The 22,647-nt window shown below is 46.4% G+C and overlaps 1 protein-coding gene across 3 annotated transcripts; it reads right to left on the bottom strand.

Moving 5' to 3' along the window:
* Positions 1 to 213: 213 nt before the first annotated feature.
* On the bottom strand, positions 214 to 19,765 carry ctc1 (CTS telomere maintenance complex component 1). 3 transcript variants are annotated; one of them, XM_083937074.1, is made up of 24 exons: positions 19,515 to 19,765; positions 15,767 to 15,866; positions 15,221 to 15,308; positions 14,858 to 15,080; positions 14,000 to 14,232; positions 12,670 to 12,799; positions 11,732 to 12,016; positions 11,537 to 11,659; positions 11,198 to 11,427; positions 10,978 to 11,122; positions 10,150 to 10,352; positions 7,370 to 7,533; positions 6,799 to 7,295; positions 6,632 to 6,721; positions 5,468 to 5,605; positions 5,160 to 5,206; positions 4,856 to 5,065; positions 4,641 to 4,709; positions 4,402 to 4,561; positions 3,955 to 4,010; positions 2,028 to 2,184; positions 1,471 to 1,503; positions 1,162 to 1,276; positions 214 to 884 (listed from the first exon to the last, which is right to left on the bottom strand). In XM_083937074.1, the coding sequence occupies exons 1-24, from the start codon at positions 19,626 to 19,628 to the stop codon at positions 799 to 801; spliced, it is 3,696 nt and encodes a 1,231-aa protein (XP_083793200.1). In that variant the 5' UTR covers positions 19,629 to 19,765; the 3' UTR covers positions 214 to 798. The 3 variants fall into 3 exon arrangements, with proteins under 3 accessions (XP_083793200.1, XP_083793202.1, XP_083793201.1); XM_083937076.1 differs by lacking the exon at positions 1,471 to 1,503 and having other exon boundaries at positions 1,162 to 1,305; XM_083937075.1 differs by lacking the exon at positions 1,471 to 1,503.
* Positions 19,766 to 22,647: the final 2,882 nt, after the last annotated feature.

Genomic DNA, 22,647 nt, shown 5'->3' with positions numbered 1-22,647 from the left:
TCATGTTTTTTACTAAGTGAACTCACTGTGTTTTGTTTACCTGGCTGTCAGGTGTTTGTCCTGTTGCCATGACAACAGGCTGTGAAACAAAACAGACTTCAGGTGAAAAACAATGAAAAGATTTATTCACTTTTACTGAAACATTCATTTAACAAAACTGACACATCACAACATCCGTCCAGGTGCAGACAGGTGAGATCGGTCCAGGTGCAGACAGGTGAGATCGGTCCAGGTGCAGACAGGTGAGATCAGTCCAGGTGCAGACAGGTGAGATCAGTCCAGGTGCAGACAGGTGAGATCGGTCCAGGTGCAGACAGGTGAGATCAGTCCAGGTGCAGACAGGTGAGATCAGTCCAGGTGCAGACAGGTGAGATCAGTCCAGGTGTAGACAGGTGAGATCAGTCCAGGTGCAGACAGGTGAGATCAGTCCAGGTGCAGACAGGTGAGATCAGTCCAGGTGCAGACAGGTGAGATCAGTCCAGGTGCAGACAGGTGAGATCAGTCCAGGTGCAGACAGGTGAGATCAGTCCAGGTGCAAACAGGTGAGATCAGTCCAGGTGTAGACAGGTGAGATCAGTCCAGGTGCAGACAGGTGAGATCGGTCCAGGTGCAGACAGGTGAGATCAGTCCAGGTGCAGACAGGTGAGATCAGTCCAGGTGCAGACAGGTGAGATCAGTCCAGGTGTAGACAGGTGAGATCAGTCCAGGTGCAGACAGGTGAGATCGGTCCAGGTGCAGACAGGTGAGATCAGTCCAGGTGCAGACAGGTGAGATCGGTCCAGGTGCAGACAGGTGAGATCAGTCCAGGTTCAGACAGGTGAGCTGTAGGGGCGGAGTCACCCGTGTCATGAAGTCTCGGTCTCCTCGACTGAACCTCTTCATCTCTGAAACAAAGGACAAACATTCAAGTTCAAACGTTTGCTTCCACCTGTTGGTGATTTCACCTGTTGGTGATTTCACCTGTTGGTGATTTCACCTGCGGCGTGTGAACGGACAGATGTATAAACATACATTTATACAGTTCTATAAATATATGTTTATATGTATTTATAACCAGTGCAGAGGGACCCCGTTCACACTGTGAGTTAATACGCTCACTCAAATCTAAAGGTACATGAGCACAGGTGAGTGAGTCAGTCCAGGTGCACAGGTGAGTCTGACCTTCTGATCGCTGCTTGTTTTGTTTCCTGCAGGTGAGACGGAGCTGACGACAGGAGACATCACTGCTGCACACGCACGACAGGAAGTGAAGGAGAGGGTCCCCAGAGTCACACACCTGAGACACACACACAGGTAAATACACACCTGAGACACACACACACACACACAGGTAAATACACACCTGAGACACACACACACAGGTAAATACACACCTGAGACACACACACACACAGGTAAATACACACCTGAGACACACACACACACAGGTAAGTACACACCTGAGACACACACACACAGGTAAATACACACCTGAGACACACACACACACAGGTAAATACACACCTGAGACACACACACACAGGTAAATACACACCTGAGACACACACACACAGGTAAGTACACACCTGAGACACACACACACAGGTAAATACACACCTGAGACACACACACACACACAGGTAAATACACACCTGAGACACACACACACAGGTAAATACACACCTGAGACACACACACACACACAGGTAAATACACACCTGAGACACACACACACACACAGGTAAATACACACCTGAGACACACACACACACACAGGTAAATACACACCTGAGACACACACACACAGGTAAATACACACCTGAGACACACACACACAGGTAAATACAGACCTGAGACACACACTAACAGGTAAATACACACCTGAGACACACACAGACAGGTAAATACACACCTGAGACACACACACACAGGTAAATACACACCTGAGACACACACACAGGTCAATACACACCTGAGACACACACACACAGGTAAATACACACCTGAGACACACACACAGGTAAATACAAACAGGAAGTGGTACTGACCATGCTCCGCCCCCGGGGGTAGACTCTGACGTGTCCTCGGACCCGGAGCGCTCTCTGAAGCCCCTCCCACTGAGAATCAGCCAATCCCAGCAGAGGACGAACCACAGCACCTGAGAACCAGACGTGGGCTTCACCTGTGCCGTCATCGACCACCAGCCTGAGTACACACACACACACACCTCCTAAAGTGTCCTCTAGGAGCATAAACGTGTGCTAAAGTGTCCTCTAGGAGCATAAACGTGTGCTAAAGTGTCCTCTAGGAGCATAAACCTGTGTTAAAGTGTCCTCTAGGAGCATAAACGTGTGTTAAAGTGTCCTCTAGGAGCATAAACGTGTGCTAAAGTGTCCTCTAGGAGCATAAACGTGTGTTAAAGTGTCCTCTAGGAGCATAAACGTGTGCTAAAGTGTCCTCTAGGAGCATAAACGTGTGTTAAAGTGTCCTCTAGGAGCATAAACGTGTGCTAAAGTGTCCTCTAGGAGCATAAACGTGTGTTAAAGTGTCCTCTAGGAGCATAAACGTGTGCTAAAGTGTCCTCTAGGAGCATAAACTTGTGTTAAAGTGTCCTCTAGGAGCATAAACGTGTGTTAAAGTGTCCTCTAGGAGCATGAACGTGTGTTAACGTGTCCTCTAGGAGCATAAACGTGTGCTAAAGTGTCCTCTAGGAGCATAAACGTGTGTTAAAGTGTCCTCTAGGAGCATAAACGTGTGTTAAAGTGTCCTCTAGGAGCATAAACGTGTGCTAAAGTGTCCTCTAGGAGCATAAACGTGTGTTAAAGTGTCCTCTAGGAGCATAAACGTGTGCTAAAGTGTCCTCTAGGAGCATAAACGTGTGTTAAAGTGTCCTCTAGGAGCATAAACGTGTGTTAAAGTGTCCTCTAGGAGCATGAACGTGTGTTAAAGTGTCCTCTAGGAGCATGAACGTGTCCTAAAGTGTCCTCTAGGAGCATAAACGTGTGTTAAAGTGTCCTCTAGGAGCATAAACGTGTGTTAAAGTGTCCTCTAGGAGCATAAACGTGTGTTAAAGTGTCCTCTAGGAGCATAAACGTGTGTTAAAGTGTCCTCTAGGAGACTAAACGTGTGTTAAAGTGTCCTCTAGGAGCATAAACGTGTGTTAAAGTGTCCTCTAGGAGCATAAATGTGTGTTAAAGTGTCCTCTAGGAGCATAAGCATGTGTTAAAGTGTCCTCTAGGAGCATAAACGTGTGTTAAAGTGTCCTCTAGGAGCATAAACGTGTGTTAAAGTGTCCTCTAGGAGCATAAACGTGTGTTAAAGTGTCCTCTAGGAGCATAAACGTGTGTTAAAGTATCCTCTAGGAGCATAAACATGTGTTAAAGTGTCCTCTAGGAGCATAAACGTGTGTTAAAGTGTCCTCTAGGAGCATAAACGTGTGCTAAAGTGTCCTCTAGCAGCATAAACGTGTGCTAAAGTGTTCTCTAGGAGCATAAACGTGTGCTAAAGTGTCCTCTAGGAGCATTAACGTGTGTTAAAGTGTCCTCTAGGAGCATAAACGTGTGATAAAGTGTCCTCTAGGAGCATAAACGTGTGTTAAAGTGTCCTCTAGGAGCATAAACGTGTGTTAAAGTGTCCTCTAGGAGCATAAACGTGTGTTAAAGTGTCCTCTAGGAGCATAAACGTGTGTTAACGTGTCCTCTAGGAGCATAAACGTGTGTTAAAGTGTCCTCTAGGAGCATAAACGTGTGTTAAAGTGTCCTCTAGGAGCCTAAACGTGTGTTAAAGTGTCCTCTAGGAGCATAAACGTGTGTTAAAGTGTCCTCTAGGAGCCTAAACGTGTGTTAAAGTGTCCTCTAGGAGCATAAACGTGTGTTAAAGTGTCCTCTAGGAGCATAAACGTGTGCTAAAGTGTCCTCTAGGAGCATAAACGTGTGCTAAAGTGTCCTCTAGGAGTCTGATAAAGTGAAGTCTTACTTTGCTTTGGACTGAAAGACGGATGAAGTCGAAAGACACTGGGGACCTGAACAAGACTGAGAGAGAGAATAGATCACAGTAGATCACAGTAGATCACAGTAGAGTAGATCACAGTAGAGTAGATCACAGTAGAGTAGATCACAGCAGAGTAGATCACAGCAGAGTAGATCACAGTAGATCACAGTAGAGTAGATCACAGTAGATCACAGTAGAGTAGATCACAGTAGATCACAGTAGATCACAGTAGAGTAGATCACAGTAGAGTAGATCACAGTAGATCACAGTAGAGTAGATCACAGTAGATCACAGTAGAGTAGATCACAGTAGAGTAGATCACAGTAGAGTAGATCACAGTAGAGTAGATCACAGTAGAGTAGATCACAGTAGAGTAGATCACAGTAGAGTAGATCACAGCAGAGTAGATCACAGTAGATCACAGTAGATCACCTGTACATAGACACTCCCACACAGCGAGCAGCTCCACTGCAGATGCAGGAACAGGAAACACACCACGTGAACTTTGATCCGACCCACAATGCACCTCTGCTCCGTGCTGGACGCCCACACACCCAGATGCATCATGGGAGCAGGAGGAGGAGGGGCGGAGCTAACAGGAAAAAGAACCAATCAGAATCAACAAAGATACGGACGCACGTCATCAATGTGTCGAGCGTCAACGGCGTTACCTCGATTCCCCCGCTGTTACCACGGTTACCGAGCTGACGGGGAGGAAGGAGCAGTACACACCTCCGGACCTGAAACACACACACTACAGGTGACACACACACACACACTACAGGTGACACACACACACACACTACAGGTGACACACACACACACTACAGGTGACACACACACACACACACACACACACCTGACAGGACGTGTGTCAGCGTGTTACCTGGACACTCGTCTCTGGAACCCTGACAGCAGAAGTGTGTTGCCAGGCAACAGGCCTGGTGGGTAGGGGGTGTGGCTCAGGTCCAGGTACACCTGAAGGCTCCGCCCACTCTGGTCACACACTGTGAGTCGAACACCTGCTGTGTCAGCGCTCCGGTCCGTCACACTGATCCTGTCACACACCTGAGCCTGAAAACACACCACCTCTGACCTACACACACACACACACACACTTACACTTCTGACCAATGAGAGAAGAGTTTGAACTGCTGCCAAACGAACCAATCAGAGAGCAGTGATTTTACCTGCAGTCCAACACGTCAGAGACAGTCATGACGACGGGCGAGAGAGCCTGAGGACAGAGAGAGAGAGAGAGAGACAGGTGTGTGTGTTACCTGTGTGTGTGTCCCTGTGTGTGTGTTACCTGTGTGTGTGTCCCTGTGTGTGTGTGTCCCTACGTGTGTGTGTTACCTGTGTGTGTGTGCCCCTGTGTGTGTGTGTGTGTGTATGTGTTACCTGTGTGTGTGTGTGTGTGTCCCTGTGTGTGTGTGTTAACTGTGTGTGTGTGTTACCTGTGTGTGTGTGTCCCTGTGTGTGTGTGTGTGTGTGTTACCTGTGTGTGTGTGTGCAGCAGCAGTGGGCGTGTCAGGGTGTGGAACCTCCAATCAGGTCGGACCTGGAGGGTGACGTCAGTGTGTAGCTCCACCCCCCTCCGCCCAGAGACACCACAGCCAATCAGAACACTGGGATCCTGAAGGGAGAAAGGACCAATCAGCTGCACAGTGATGACATCATCTTACCTGCTAATTGACGTGTGTGTCTGCCCCGCCCCCTCAGTGACATCACCACAGACATCAGACCCACTCGTGTTGTTATTGTTACCTGTGTGTCGGCCCCGCCCCCTCAGTGACATCACCACAGGCATCAGACCCAATCGTGTTGTTGTTGTTACCTGTGTGTCGGCCCCGCCCCCTCAGTGACATCACTAGACATCAGACCCACTCGTGTTGTTGTTGTTACCTGTGTGTCGGCCCCGCCCCCTCAGTGACATCACCACAGACATCAGACCCACTCGTGTTGTTATTGTTACCTGTGTGTCGGCCCCGCCCCCTCAGTGACATCACCACAGGCATCAGACCCAATCGTGTTGTTGTTGTTACCTGTGTGTCGGCCCCGCCCCCTCAGTGACATCACTAGACATCAGACCCACTCGTGTTGTTGTTGTTACCTGTGTGTCGGCCCCGCCCCCTCAGTGACATCACCACAGACATCAGACCCACTCGTGTTGTTGTTGTTACCTGTGTGTCGGCCCCGCCCCCTCAGTGACATCACCACAGGCATCAGACCCACTCGTGTTGTTGTTGTTACCTGTGTGTCGGCCCCGCCCCCTCAGTGACATCACCACAGGCATCAGACCCACTCGTGTTATTGTTACCTGTGTGTCGGCCCCGCCCCCTCAGTGACATCACCACAGACATCAGACCCACTCGTGTTATTGTTACCTGTGTGTCGGCCCCGCCCCCTCAGTGACATCACCACAGACATCAGACCCACTCGTGTTGTTGTTACCTGTGTGTCGGCCCCGCCCCCTCAGTGACATCACCACAGGCATCAGACCCACTCGTGTTGTTATTGTTACCTGTGTGTCGGCCCCGCCCCCTCAGTGACATCACCACAGGCATCAGACCCACTCGTGTTGTTGTCGTTACCTGTGTGTCGGCCCCGCCCCCTCAGTGACATCACCAGACATCAGACCCACTCGTGTTGTTGTCGTTACCTGTGTGTCGGCGGCGGTGAGTCTGTAGAAGCGTCCCGGCTGCAGGACAGGAAACCAGCGCGCCGACGCCCCCGAGAGCACCAGGACCACCTGCAGGACAACAGGAACCCAGGTGCATTATGGGATGCAGCACGTTCAGTCATCGCTGCACGAACGCGTCCTCTCACCTTGTCCTCCCTCTCTGTCTCCGCCTCCCTGTCCGTCATTGGTCCGTTCTTCGGGTCCCGCCCCCAGACGACCACTGGACCAATGGAAGCAGCTCTGACAGAGAAGCACGGCGTCAGCCCCGCCTCCTCCGGTTGTAGCCCCTCCCCCGTGTTCCTCCAGGCAACGCCCTCCTTCTGCTCCACCCTGATCACCACGGAGACGCAGGGCCGGGAGGAGGAGGAGCTCGACTTTTCTTCTCTTCTTTTTCTCTTCCTCGCCGTGGTCTGACCTTCTGTGACATCACCCGCTGACTCCGCCCCCTTCTGTCTCTGCAGGTGCGTCACCATGGCGACGGAGGGGCTGAGGACGGTCAGGTGGTCCAGAGAGAACTGCAGGTAGACTCTGCAGCGCCTGAGCGCCACAAACTCGTCCCGCTGCAGGTGATTGGACGAGGGGAAATCTGACTGGAGGAACCTCTCCGTTACCATGGTGAACCTGCGCACACACACCAGACAACCTACACACACACACACACACACGGGTTAAAGGTCACCTCAGGTAAACTGCGTGTGTGTGCGTGTGTGTGTGTACCTATCCACGCCGTGTTGAAGACCGCCCTCTGACCTCCATCCTCTTCCTCGCTAGTTTCCGTGGCGACGCAGGCCACGCCCCCCGTCCCGTCTCTGAGCTGCAGCGTGTGTTGGGACGTGTTTGACGGCAGCTCCAGCACGCCGACCAGCAGCAGGGGGCGGGGCCTGTCAGGGGTTTGACCATGTCACTCAGTAACGTCTTTGATGTATAAAATATCATTTTAAAGGTTGAATGTGCAGAAACTTTATTAAAGTTTTATTTCTAATAAAAAACTTTATTAAAGTTTTATTTTAATAAAAACAGAATCAAAGTAAAACTCTCTTTAGTCTGAATGAATATTTAAATGTTTGACTTCCTGTCCCGTTGTGTTTCCATGGCAGCAGCCAATAGCGTTGGGCGTTGCTGGTTGCCAGGGTTGCCTGTTGTTGGGTGCAGCTACTGTAGGCTGGTTGCCAGGGTTGTCTGTTGTTGGGTGCAGCTACTGTAGGCTGGTTGCCAGGGTTGTCTGTTGTTGGGTGCAGCTACTGTAGGCTGGTTGCCAGGGTTGTCTGTTGTTGGGTGCAGCTACTGTAGGCTGGTTGCCAGGGTTGCCTGTTGTTGGGTGCAGCTACTGTAGGCTGTGAGTCCCTATAGGCCGAGCATTCACTCCATGGACTGAGAGAAAGGAGAGGAATGCCATTCAAACGCACGCCCACATGGCTACGCTGCTCCTGGATGCTAACATCACTTTCATCTGCACTTAGCTGGGACGGCTAACGCTAACGGCTAACGCTAACGGCTAACGCTAACTGTCAGTCAAACTCCTCTAATCCTTGTTTTGATGCTGTGGTTTTCTGGAGGGGACGGGTTCAAACAGGCTCAAACAGACTCCGCTCTCCTGGAGCTGCTGGGCCGGGTCTGACCAACCTGGCAACCCCACTGCTGGACTTCTTTTTTGTTGTTGAGACGAGGAACTGGAGACTCTAGATGGAGCCGCTCTGATCGTTCTGCACATTCAACCTTTAAGGAACAATTTAAAAGCAGTGGTGATGCGTCTGGTTTGTCTGGACGTCAGGACTCGGCTCATTGTCATGAGTTCATTTCTCTCCTGATCCGTGAAGAACAAGAAGGAGTCGGTGAATCAGAGGAAGACCAAGATCTGGGTCAGTTAGAGACCAAGATCTGGGTCAGTCAGGGACCAAGATCTGGGTCAGTTAGAGACCAAGATCTGGGTCAGTTAGAGATCAAGATCTGGGTCAGTCAGGGACCAAGATCTGGGTCAGTCAGAGACCAAGATCTGGGTCAGTTAGAGACCAAGATCTGGGTCAGTTACAGACCAAGATCTGGGTCAGTTAGAGATCAAGATCTGGGTCAGTCAGGGACCAAGATCTGGGTCAGTCAGAGACCAAGATCTGGGTCAGTTAGAGACCAAGATCTGGGTCAGTCAGAGACCAAGATCTGGGTCAGTTAGAGACCAGGATCTGGGTCGGTCAGAGACCAAGATCTGGGTCAGTCAGAGACCAAGATCTGGGTCAGTTAGAGACCAAGATCTGGGTCAGTCAGAGACCAAGATCTGGGTCAGTCAGAGACCAAGATCTGGGTCAGTTAGAGACCAAGATCTGGGTCAGTTAGAGACCAAGATCTGGGTCAGTCAGAGACCAAGATCTGGGTCAGTTAGAGACCAAGATCTGGGTCAGTTAGAGACCAAGATCTGGGACAGTTAGAGACCAAGATCTGGGTCAGTTAGGGACCAAGATCTGGGTCAGTTAGAGACCAAGATCTGGGTCAGTTACAGACCAGGATCTGGGACAGTTAGAGACCAAGATCTGGGTCAGTTAGAGACCAAGATCTGGGTCAGTTAGAGACCAAGATCTGGGTCAGTTAGAGACCAAGATCTGGGTCAGTTAGAGACCAAGATCTGGGACAGTTAGAGACCAAGATCTGGGTCAGTTAGAGACCAAGATCTGGGTCAGTCAGGGACCAAGATCTGGGACAGTTAGAGACCAGGATCTGGGTCAGTTAGAGACCAAGATCTGGGTCAGTCAGAGACCAAGATCTGGGTCAGTCAGAGACCAAGATCTGGGTCAGTTACAGACCAAGATCTGGGACAGTTAGAGACCAAGATCTGGGTCAGTTAGAGACCAGGATCTGGGTCAGTTAGAGACCAAGATCTGGGTCAGTTAGAGACCAAGATCTGGGACAGTTAGAGACCAAGATCTGGGACAGTTAGAGACCAAGATCTGGGTCAGTCAGGGACCAAGATCTGGGACAGTTAGAGACCAGGATCTGGGTCAGTTAGAGACCAAGATCTGGGTCAGTCAGAGACCAAGATCTGGGTCAGTCAGAGACCAAGATCTGGGTCAGTTACAGACCAAGATCTGGGACAGTTAGAGACCAAGATCTGGGTCAGTTAGAGACCAGGATCTGGGTCAGTTAGAGACCAAGATCTGGGTCAGTTAGAGACCAAGATCTGGGACAGTTAGAGACCAAGATCTGGGACAGTTAGAGACCAGGATCTGGGTCAGTTAGAGACCAAGATCTGGGTCAGTTAGAGACCAAGATCTGGGACAGTTAGAGACCAGGATCTGGGTCAGTTAGAGACCAGGATCTGGGTCAGTTAGAGACCAAGATCTGGGTCAGTCAGAGACCAAGATCTGGGTCAGTTAGAGACCACGATCTGGGACAGTTAGAGACCAGGATCTGGGACGTTCGTCCAGCGCTCAGAGGACGGGACCATCACAGCGGGCTCTGATTAAGTCTTCAGCCAGGACTTGAGCGTGCGTCAGCAGCGAGCTCCTTACCTGAGAGTGTGTCCAGTCCTGGGGTCAGAGTTCAGAGTCCTGCAGGACCAGGACAGGGCCGTGTTGATCTCACACCGGGACAGACCAGATCCACCGAGAGGCAGCAGAGAGCTGAGGGACACCGAAGACCAGCACTCTGCCTGGAGACACCCAACCAGCTCTGAGACACTGACGTACTGAGACACTGCAGGGTCCACACTGTACTGCAGAGACACAGAGACACAGAGGACACTGAGACACTGCAGGGTCCACACTGTACTGCAGAGACACAGAGGACACTGAGGCACTGCAGGGTCCACACTGTACTGCAGAGACACAGAGACACAGAGGACACTGAGACACTGCAGGGTCCACACTGTACTGCAGAGACACAGAGGACACAGAGAGGACACTGTACTGCAGAGACACAGAGGACACAGAGACACAGAGGACACTGAGACACAGAGAGGACACTGAGACACTGCAGGGTCCACACTGTACTGCAGAGACACAGAGACACAGAGAGGACACTGTACTGCAGAGACACAGAGACACAGAGGACACTGAGACACAGAGACACAGAGAGGACACTGTACTGCAGAGACACAGAGACACAGAGGACACTGAGACACAGAGACACAGAGGACACTGAGACACAGAGACACAGAGGACACTGTACTGCAGAGACACAGAGACACAGAGGACACTGAGACACAGAGACACAGAGGACACTGTACTGCAGAGACACAGAGGACACAGAGACACAGAGGACACTGTACTGCAGAGACACAGAGGACACTGCAGAGACACAGAGGACACTACTGCAGAGACAGAAGTGGACAGGTGTACCTGTGTCAGAGGACAGGTGTGAGGCTCGTCCAGCATCTCTGAGTAGATGTCCCTCCTTCCTCGTCCCCCTCGTCTCCACACAGACTCCATGAGTTTCCAGGACAACACACACACACACTGCTGCTTCACCACACTGGGGCGGAGACTGGAGACAGAGACAGACGTCCATTACTGTCCAACCGCTGACCTGCAGAGGCCACGCCGTCCTCACCGTCCTCACCTGTGTGACAGCTGAGAGCTCAGGTGACAGCTCCACAGGTACTCGGACACGCCCACGTTCTTCTCCAGCAGTAACCGCGGTAACACTCCATCACCGGGGCAGCTGCGGTCGGGCGCCGAACCCGCCGCCCGGCTGAAGGCGGTGACCCTGAGGCTGGAGCGCAGACAGGTGCAGAGCATGCTGGGAGGGAAGTCGGGACAGGGCCGGTACAGGAAGTGGACGTGATGGAGCTGAGGGACGGACGTTCGCCGTGATGTCACAACATTAATATTCGTTGTTCGCCGCAGAAAACGCCGAAGCGTTGGCCGACGTGCGTGAACGTGTGACGCGTCTCCTCACCTCCACAGCGTCTCCTGCTCTCAGCGTCCTCCTCAGAGCCGGCTGATAGGCCAGGCACAGACCCACCTTCCTGTCAATCACGTACAGCCCCGCCCCCTCACTCACCACCTCAGTCACTGTGCCCTATCAGAGGAGAGGGGCGGGGCTTAGCACACAGGAAACAGCCAATCAGAGCCTGTTGTGTCTGTGTTCTACCTGGTAACTGATGACTCTGGACTTCTTCATCCTCACAGCTGATTGGACATCGTCTATCTCTGGCTCCGCCTCCTCACAGTCGCCGTCGTCATCATCGTGTGACATCATCGGGGCAGGGGGCGTGTCCGACGGCGTGTGTGTGTAGTTGGTGTGTATCTCAGAGCGGTCGGTCACACACAGGATGTTGTTTCCTCTCCAGCCTCGCAGGACGCACACGCGCAACGCCGTCACACACACGCTCTGACCGACACACACACACCGAGACCACCACAGCCTGCCGCTGTCCTGGAGGCAGACAGACAGGTGAGAGGCAGACAGGTGAGAGAGAGACAGGTGAGAGGCAGACAGGTGAGAGACAGACAGGTGAGAGAGAGACAGGTGAGAGGCAGACAGGTGAGAGGCAGACAGGTGAGAGGCAGACAGGTGAGAGACAGACAGGTGAGAGACAGACAGGTGAGAGGCAGACAGGTGAGAGACAGACAGGTGAGAGGCAGACAGGTGACAGACAGACAGGTGAGAGACAGACAGGTGAGACAGACAGGTGAGAGACAGACAGGAGAGAGGCAGACAGGTGAGAGACAGACAGGTGAGAGGCACACAGGTGAGAGGCACACAGGTGAGACAGACAGGTGAGAGGCAGACAGGTGAGACAGACAGGTGAGACAGACAGGTGAGAGACAGACAGGTGAGAGGCAGACAGGTGAGAGACAGGTGAGACAGACAGGAGAGAGGCAGACAGGTGAGACAGACAGGTGAGAGACAGACAGGTGAGAGGCACACAGGTGAGAGGCACACAGGTGAGACAGACAGGTGAGAGGCAGACAGGTGAGACAGACAGGTGAGAGGCAGACAGGTGAGAGGCAGACAGGAGAGAGGCAGACAGGTGAGAGACAGACAGGTGAGACAGACAGGAAGGACCTCCTCACCCCCTTACTCACCTTGACCAGAACAGGTAACGTGTGAACATCGTCGGTCAGAGTGAAGACGAAGAAAGTTGTTTCTGCAACAACAAGCAGAGGACAGACTGTCCCCACCAGACCACACACTGAGAGACGCTGTCCATGAGTCCTGAACACAGACAGACAGGTGAGACACAGACAGACAGACAGGTGAGACAGAGACAGACAGACAGGTGAGACAGAGACAGACAGACAGGTGAGACAGAGACAGACAGACAGACAGGTGAGAGACAGAGAGAGACAGACAGACAGGTGAGAGACAGACAGACGGACAGGTGAGAGACAGACAGACAGACAGGTGAGACAGAGACAGACGGACATACAGGTGAGAGACAGACAGACGGACAGGTGAGAGACAGACAGACAGACAGGTGAGACAGAGACAGACGGACATACAGGTGAGAGACAGAGAGAGACAGACAGACAGGTGAGACAGAGACAGACAGACATACAGGTGAGAGACAGAGAGAGACAGACAGACAGGTGAGACAGAGACAGACAGACATACAGGTGAGAGACAGAGAGAGACAGACAGACAGGTGAGAGACACACAGACAGACAGACAGGTGAGAGACAGAGACAGACAGACAGGTGAGACAGAGACAGACAGACAGGTGAGAGACAGAGAGAGACAGACAGGTGAGACAGAGACAGACAGACAGGTGAGAGACAGAGAGAGACAGACAGGTGAGACAGAGACAGACAGACAGGTGAGAGACAGAGAGAGACAGACAGGTGAGACAGAGACAGACAGACAGGTGAGAGACAGAGAGAGACAGACAGGTGAGACAGAGACAGACAGACAGGTGAGAGACAGAGAGAGACAGACAGACAGGTGAGAGACACACAGACAGACAGGTGAGAGACAGAGACAGACAGGTGAGACAGGGACAGACAGACAGGTGAGAGACAGAGAGAGACAGTTAGACAGGTGAGAGACACACAGACAGACAGGTGAGACAGAGACAGACGGACAGGTGAGAGACAGACAAACACAGACAGGTGAGAGACACATAGACGGACAGGTGAGAGACAGACGGACAGAGAGACAGACAGACATACAGGTGAGACAGAGACAGACAGACAGGTGAGACAGAGACAGACAGACAGGTGAGACAAAGACAGACAGACAGGTGAGACAGAGACAGACAGACAGGTGAGACAAAGACAGACAAACATACAGGTGAGAGACACACAGACAGGTGAGAGACAGACAGACAGACGGACAGAGAGACAGACAGGTGAGACAGAGACAGACAGACAGGTGAGACAGACAGACAGACATACAGGTGAGAGACAGACAGGTCACCTATTGTTCAGTAATCCAGCAGCCTCTCTGACTCCCACTGTCCTGCTAAGCCCCGCCCCTCCTGTAGGACCAACAACCAATCCCTGCTCAGAACTGGGACACAGCAGGACAGGGGAACCAATCAGCTCCAGGTGTCCTCCATCCCGGTCCTGCCCCGGGGCATTGTGGGAGATGTAGTTCCAGTGAAGGAGGAAGACAGGACGATTGAGCCACAGAGGAGAGGGAGACAGGCACTGCAGAGAGAGACAGACAGCTGTGAGTTAGACTGACCCTGAACGCACCACGCTACAGGTGTCCTTCACTGGGACCCTGAACGCATCACGCTACAGGTGTCCTTCACTGGGACCCTGAACGCATCACGCTACAGGTGTCCTTCACTGAGTCCCTGAACACACCACGCTGCAGGTGTCCTGCACTGGGACCCTGAACGCATCACGCTGCAGGTGTCCTTCACTGGGACCCTGAACGCATCACGCTGCAGGTGTCCTTCAGTGGGACCCTGAACGCATCACGCTGCGGGTGTCCTTCAATGAGACCCTGAACACACCACGCTGCAGGTGTCCTTCACTGAGACCCTGAACGCATCACGCTGCGGGTGTCCTTCACTGGGACCCTGAACGCATCACGCTGCAGGTGTCCTTCACTGGGACCCTGAACACACCACGCTGCAGGTGTTCTTCACTGGGACCCTGAACACACCACGCTGCAGGTGTCCTTTACTGGGACCCTGAACGCATCACGCTGCAGGTGTCCTTCACTGGGACCCTGAACGCATCACGCTGCAGGTGTCCTTCACTGGGACCCTGAACACACCACGCTGCAGGTGTCCTTCACTGGGACCCTGAACGCATCACTCACCTCACAGGTGACGCTGCCGCTGGCGTCCGTCAGCCTCAGCTCTCCGCCCCGCCCCTCTCTCAGACAGCCAATCAGCAGCAGGCTGACCCGCGGCAGCGCCCGCTGACCCGGCAGAGAAAGCTCCGCCTCCTTGTCCCACGCTCGCTGCTGATTGGTGCTCCAGGACAGGTTACTGACGCAGGACAGGTGCTGCTGAGAGAGCAGCTCGGCCACGCACACGGGCCTGAGACGTGGATATGAATGTTACACACAATAATATGAATATTAATAATAACAACAATAATATCATAATAACAATAACAACAATAACAATAACAACAATAATAATAACAGTAATAATAATAACAGTAATAATAATAATACCTGTAGCTGACGGGTAAAGTGTGTGTGACAGCCGTGTTCTCCTGGATCTTCTTCACCACACACACACTCAGCTGATCAGCACACACACCTGGAATGATGAGTCACACACACACACACACACACAGAGACACACACACCCACAGAGACACACACACACAGTCACACACACACACACACAATCAGAGACACACACACACAGACACAGAGACACACACGCACACACAGACACACACACACACAGATAAACACACACACACAGAGACACACACACACACAGAGACAGACACACACACACACACACAGAGACAGACACACACACACACAGAGACAGACACACACACACAGAGACACACACACACACACACACAGAGACACGCACACAGAAACACACACACACACACACACACAGAAACACACACACACAGAGAGACACACACACAGAGACACACACAGACACACACACACAGAGACACACACACACACACACATCTGTTTAATGCTCAGAAACACTTCCTGCTGTTCCTCATCAGTGATTGGCTGACTGACCTGTCAGTGAGCCGTCAGCAGCAGGGGGGGCGGGGCCTGAGAGAACAGGAAGCAGCTGCTCTGAGACGAAGCTGAAGACGTTTTTTAACCAGAGCGACTCCTGTGAAGATAACAGGGTAAAGCTGTAACAGGGTAAAGCTGTAACAGGGTAAAGCTGTAACTGGGTAAAGCCGTAACAGGGTAAAGCTGTAACTGGGTAAAGCTGTAACTGGGTAAAGCTGTAACAGGGTAAAGCTGTAGCTGGGTAAAGCTGTAACAGGGTAAAGCTGTAACAGGGTAAAGCTGTAACAGGGTAAAGCTGTAACTGGGTAAAGCCGTAACAGGGTAAAGCTGTAACTGGGTAAAGCTGTAACTGGGTAAAGCTGTAACAGGGTAAAGCTGTAACAGGGTGAAGCTGTAACTGGGTAAAGCCGTAACAGGGTAAAGCTGTAACTGGGTAAAGCTGTAACTGGGTAAAGCTGTAACTGGGTAAAGCTGTAACTGGGTAAAGCTGTAACTGGGTAAAGCTGTAACAGGGTGAAGCTGTAACTGGGTAAAGCCGTAACAGGGTAAAGCTGTAACTGGGTAAAGCTGTAACTGGGTAAAGCTGTAACTGGGTAAAGCTGTAACAGGGTGAAGCTGTAACTGGGTAAAGCTGTAACAGGGTAAAGCTGTAACTGGGTAAAGCTGTAGCTGGGTAAAGCTGTAGCTGGGTAAAGCTGTAACTGGGTAAAGCTGTAACAGGGTAAAGCTGTAACTGGGTAAAGCTGTAACTGGGTAAAGCTGTAACTGGGTAAAGCTGTAACTGGGTAAAGCTGTAACTGGGTAAAGCTGTAACAGGGTAAAGCTGTAACTGGGTAAAGCTGTAACAGGGTAAAGCTGTAAGTGGGTAAAGCTGTAACTGGGTAAAGCTGTAACAGGGTAAAGCTGTAACTGGGTAAAGCTGTAACAGGGTAAAGCTGTAACTGGGTAAAGCTGTAACTGGGTAAAGCTGTAACAGGGTAAAGCTGTAACTGGGTAAAGCTGTAACAGGGTAAAGCTGTAACTGGGTAAAGCTGTAACTGGGTAAAGCTGTAACTGGGTAAAGCTGTAACAGGGTAAAGCTGTAACTGGGTAAAGCTGTAACAGGGTAAAGCTGTAACTGGGTAAAGCTGTAACAGGGTAAAGCTGAAACAGGGTAAAGCTGTAGCTGGGTAAAGCTGTAACAGGGTAAAGCTGTAACAGGGTAAAGCTGTAACTGGGTAAAGCTGTAACTGGGTAAAGCTGTAACAGGGTAAAGCTGTAACTGGGTAAAGCTGTAACTGGGTAAAGCTGTAGCTGGGTAAAGCTGTAACTGGGTAAAGCTGTAACTGGGTAAAGCTGTAACTGGGTAAAGCTGTAGCTGGGTAAAGCTGTAACTGGGTAAAGCTGTAGCTGGGTAAAGCTGTAACTGGGTAAAGCTGTAACTGGGTAAAGCTGTAGCTGGGTAAAGCTGTAACAGGGTAAAGCTGTAACTGGGTAAAGCTGTAACTGGGTAAAGCTGTAGCTGGGTAAAGCTGTAACAGGGTAAAGCTGTAGCTGGGTAAAGCTGTAACTGGGTAAAGCTGTAGCTGGGTAAAGCTGTAACTGGGTAAAGCTGTAACAGGGTAAAGCTGTAACTGGGTAAAGCTGTAACTGGGTAAAGCTGTAACAGGGTGAAGCTGTAACTGGGTAAAGCTGTAACAGGGTAAAGCTGTAACTGGGTAAAGCTGTAACTGGGTAAAGCTGTAACTGGGTAAAGCTGTAACTGGGTAAAGCTGTAGCTGGGTAAAGCTGTAACAGGGTAAAGCTGTAACTGGGTAAAGCTGTAGCTGGGTAAAGCTGTAGCTGGGTAAAGCTGTAACAGGGTAAAGCTGTAACTGGGTAAAGCTGTAACAGGGTAAAGCTGTAACTGGGTAAAGCTGTAACTGGGTAAAGCTGTCACAGGGTAAAGCTGTAACTGGGTAAAGCTGTAGCTGGGTAAAGCTGTAACTGGGTAAAGCTGTAACAGGGTAAAGCTGTAACTGGGTAAAGCTGTAACTGGGTAAAGCTGTCACAGGGTAAAGCTGTAACAGGGTAAAGCTGTAGCTGGGTAAAGCTGTAACTGGGTAAAGCTGTAACTGGGTAAAGCTGTAACAGGGTAGAGCTGTAACTGGGTAAAGCTGTAACTGGGTAAAGCTGTAACTGGGTAAAGCTGTAACTGGGTAAAGCTGTAGCTGGGTAAAGCTGTAACAGGGTAAAGCTGTAACTGGGTAAAGCTGTAGCTGGGTAAAGCTGTAGCTGGGTAAAGCTGTAACAGGGTAAAGCTGTAACAGGGTAAAGCTGTAACTGGGTAAAGCTGTAACTGGGTAAAGCTGTCACAGGGTAAAGCTGTAGCTGGGTAAAGCTGTAACTGGGTAAAGCTGTAAGTGGGTAAAGCTGTAGCTGGGTAAAGCTGTAACTGGGTAAAGCTGTAACAGGGTAAAGCTGTAACTGGGTAAAGCTGTAACAGGGTAAAGCTGTAACAGGGTAAAGCTGTAACTGGGTAAAGCTGTGACAGGGTAAAGCTGTAACAGGGTAAAGCTGTAACTGGGTAAAGCTGTAGCTGGGTAAAGCTGTAACAGGGTAAAGCTGTAACAGGGTAAAGCTGTAACTGGGTAAAGCTGTGACAGGGTAAAGCTGTGACAGGGTAAAGCTGTAACTGGGTAAAGCTGTAACAGGGTAAAGTCTAACAGGGTAAAGCTGTAACTGGGTAAAGCTGTGACAGGGTAAAGCTGTGACAGGGTAAAGCTGTAACAGGGTAAAGCTGTAACAGGGTAAAGCTGTAGCTGGGTAAAGCTGTAGCTGGGTAAAGCTGTAACTGGGTAAAGCTGTAGCTGGGTAAAGCTGTAACAGGGTAAAGCTGTAACAGGGTAAAGCTGTAACTGGGTAAAGCTGTCACAGGGTAAATCTGTGACAGGGTAAAGCTGTGACAGGGTAAAGCTGTAACTGGGTAAAGCTGTAGCTGGGTAAAGCTGTAACAGGGTAAAGCTGTAACAGGGTAAAGCTGTAACTGGGTAAAGCTGTGACAGGGTAAAGCTGTAACAGGGTAAAGCTGTCACTGGGTAAAGCTGTAACTGGGTAAAGCTGTAACAGGGTAAAGCTGTAGCTGGGTAAAGCCGTAACAGGGTAAAGCTGTAACAGGGTAAAGCTGTAGCTGGGTAAAGCTGTAACAGGGTAAAGCTGTAACAGGGTAAAGCTGTAACAGGGTAAAGCTGTAACAGGGTAAAGCTGTAACAGGGTAAAGCTGTAGCTGGGTAAAGCTGTAACAGGGTAAAGCTGTAACAGGGTAAAGCTGTCACTGGGTAAAGCTGTAACTGGGTAAAGCTGTAACAGGGTAAAGCTGTAGCTGGGTAAAGCTGTAACAGGGTAAAGCTGTAACAGGGTAAAGCTGTAACAGGGTAAAGCTGTAACAGGGTAAAGCTGTAGCTGGGTAAAGCTGTAACAGGGTAAAGCTGTAACAGGGTAAAGCTGTCACTGGGTAAAGCTGTAACAGGGTAAAGCTGTAGCTGGGTAAAGCTGTAACAGGGTAAAGCTGTAGCTGGGTAAAGCTGTAGCTGGGTAAAGCTGTAACAGGGTAAAGCTGTAACAGGGTAAAGCTGTAACAGGGTAAAGCTGTAACAGGGTAAAGCTGTAACTGGGTAAAGCTGTAGCTGGGTAAAGCTGTAGCTGGGTAAAGCTGTAACAGGGTAAAGCTGTAGCTGGGTAAAGCTGTAACAGGGTAAAGCTGTAACTGGGTAAAGCTGTCACTCACGGCCTGTCCGCGGGCTCTGAGCTGATCCGGGAGCAGCTGCAGCGGCTCCATGACGCTCGTCCCCGTTTCACGGTTAAAAGTGTTAAATATCACATTTATATCATAAATGATCATAAATGATTATAAATAATTATAAATGTTATATGTTCTGAGTGTCAAACACGTGAATTATTAATTATTAATTATACATTCATGTGAATTATAAAGTGTTAAACCCGCGGACTGCACACAAACACGGCGCGTCTGCACACGGCACTTCCTGCTGAACTACGGAGTCCGGAGAGGCTCAAGACGAGCGCGCTGCGACTTTACCGCTTTACCGCCTACACAGTTCATAACTTTATATATTAAAGATGATTATTATAATAAACACAGTTCATAACTTTATATATTAAAGATGATTATTATAATAAACACAGTTCATAACTTTATATATTAAAGATGATTATTATTATTATAAACACAGTTCATAACTTTATATATTAAAGATGATTATTATAATAAACACAGTTCATAACTTTATATATTAAAGATGATTATTATTATAATAAACACAGTTCATAACTTTATATATTAAAGATGATTATTATTATAATAAACACAGTTCATAACTTTATATATTAAAGATGATTATTATAATAAACACAGTTCATAACTTTATATATTAAAGATGATTATTATAATAAACACAGTTCATAACTTTATATATTAAAGATGATTATTATAATAAACACAGTTCATAACTTTATATATTAAAGATGATTATTATAATAAACACAGTTCATAACTTTATATATTAAAGATGATTATTATTATAATAAACACAGTTCATAACTTTATATATTAAAGATGATTATTATAATAAACACAGTTCATAACTTTATATATTAAAGATGATTATTATTATAATAAACACAGTTCATAACTTTATATATTAAAGATGATTATTATAATAAACACAGTTCATAACTTTATATATTAAAGATGATTATTATTATAATAAACACAGTTCATAACTTTATATATTAAAGATGATTATTATAATAAACACAGTTCATAACTTTATATATTAAAGATGATTATTATTATTATAAACACAGTTCATAACTTTATATATTAAAGATGATTATTATTATAAACACAGTTCATAACTTTATATATTAAAGATGATTATTATAATAAACACAGTTCATAACTTTATATATTAAAGATGATTATTATAATAAACACAGTTCATAACTTTATATATTAAAGATGATTATTATAATAAACACAGTTCATAACTTTATATATTAAAGATGATTATTATAATAAACACAGTTCATAACTTTATATATTAAAGATGATTATTATAATAAACACAGTTCATAACTTTATATATTAAAGATGATTATTATAATAAACACAGTTCATAACTTTATATATTAAAGATGATTATTATTATAAACACAGTTCATAACTTTATATATTAAAGATGATTATTATTATAAACACAGTTCATAACTTTATATATTAAAGATGATTATTATAATAAACACAGTTCATAACTTTATATATTAAAGATGATTATTATTATAAACACAGTTCATAACTTTATATATTAAAGATGATTATTATAATAAACACAGTTCATAACTTTATATATTAAAGATGATTATTATAATAAACACAGTTCATAACTTTATATATTAAAGATGATTATTATAATAAACACAGTTCATAACTTTATATATTAAAGATGATTATTATTATAATAAACACAGTTCATAACTTTATATATTAAAGATGATTATTATAATAAACACAGTTCATAACTTTATATATTAAAGATGATTATTATTATAAACACAGTTCATAACTTTATATATTAAAGATGATTATTATAATAAACACAGTTCATAACTTTATATATTAAAGATGATTATTATTATAAACACAGTTCATAACTTTATATATTAAAGATGATTATTATTATAAACACAGTTCATAACTTTATATATTAAAGATGATTATTATAATAAACACAGTTCATAACTTTATATATTAAAGATGATTATTATAATAAACACAGTTCATAACTTTATATATTAAAGATGATTATTATAATAAACACAGTTCATAACTTTATATATTAAAGATGATTATTATTATAAACACAGTTCATAACTTTATATATTAAAGATGATTATTATTATAAACACAGTTCATAACTTTATATATTAAAGATGATTATTATTATAAACACAGTTCATAACTTTATATATTAAAGATGATTATTATAATAAACACAGTTCATAACTTTATATATTAAAGATGATTATTATTATAAACACAGTTCATAACTTTATATATTAAAGATGATTATTATAATAAACACAGTTCATAACTTTATATATTAAAGATGATTATTATAATAAACACAGTTCATAACTTTATATATTAAAGATGATTATTATAATAAACACAGTTCATAACTTTATATATTAAAGATGATTATTATTATAATAAACACAGTTCATAACTTTATATATTAAAGATGATTATTATTATAATAAACACAGTTCATAACTTTATATATTAAAGATGATTATTATTATAAACACAGTTCATAACTTTATATATTAAAGATGATTATTATAATAAACACAGTTCATAACTTTATATATTAAAGATGATTATTATTATAATAAACACAGTTCATAACTTTATATATTAAAGATGATTATTATTATAATAAACACAGTTCATAACTTTATATATTAAAGATGATTATTATAATAAACACAGTTCATAACTTTATATATTAAAGATGATTATTATAATAAACACAGTTCATAACTTTATATATTAAAGATGATTATTATTATAAACACAGTTCATAACTTTATATATTAAAGATGATTATTATAATAAACACAGTTCATAACTTTATATATTAAAGATGATTATTATAATAAACACAGTTCATAACTTTATATATTAAAGATGATTATTATTATAATAAACACAGTTCATAACTTTATATATTAAAGATGATTATTATTATAAACACAGTTCATAACTTTATATATTAAAGATGATTATTATTATAAACACAGTTCATAACTTTATATATTAAAGATGATTATTATTA

Source organism: Echiichthys vipera, assembly GCF_963691815.1.
Source record: "Echiichthys vipera genome assembly, chromosome: 22".
NCBI classification, from domain to species: domain Eukaryota; kingdom Metazoa; phylum Chordata; class Actinopteri; order Perciformes; family Trachinidae; genus Echiichthys; species Echiichthys vipera.
Note: the sequence above shows the minus strand (reverse complement) of the source record. Positions and strands in the feature narration are given on the sequence as shown.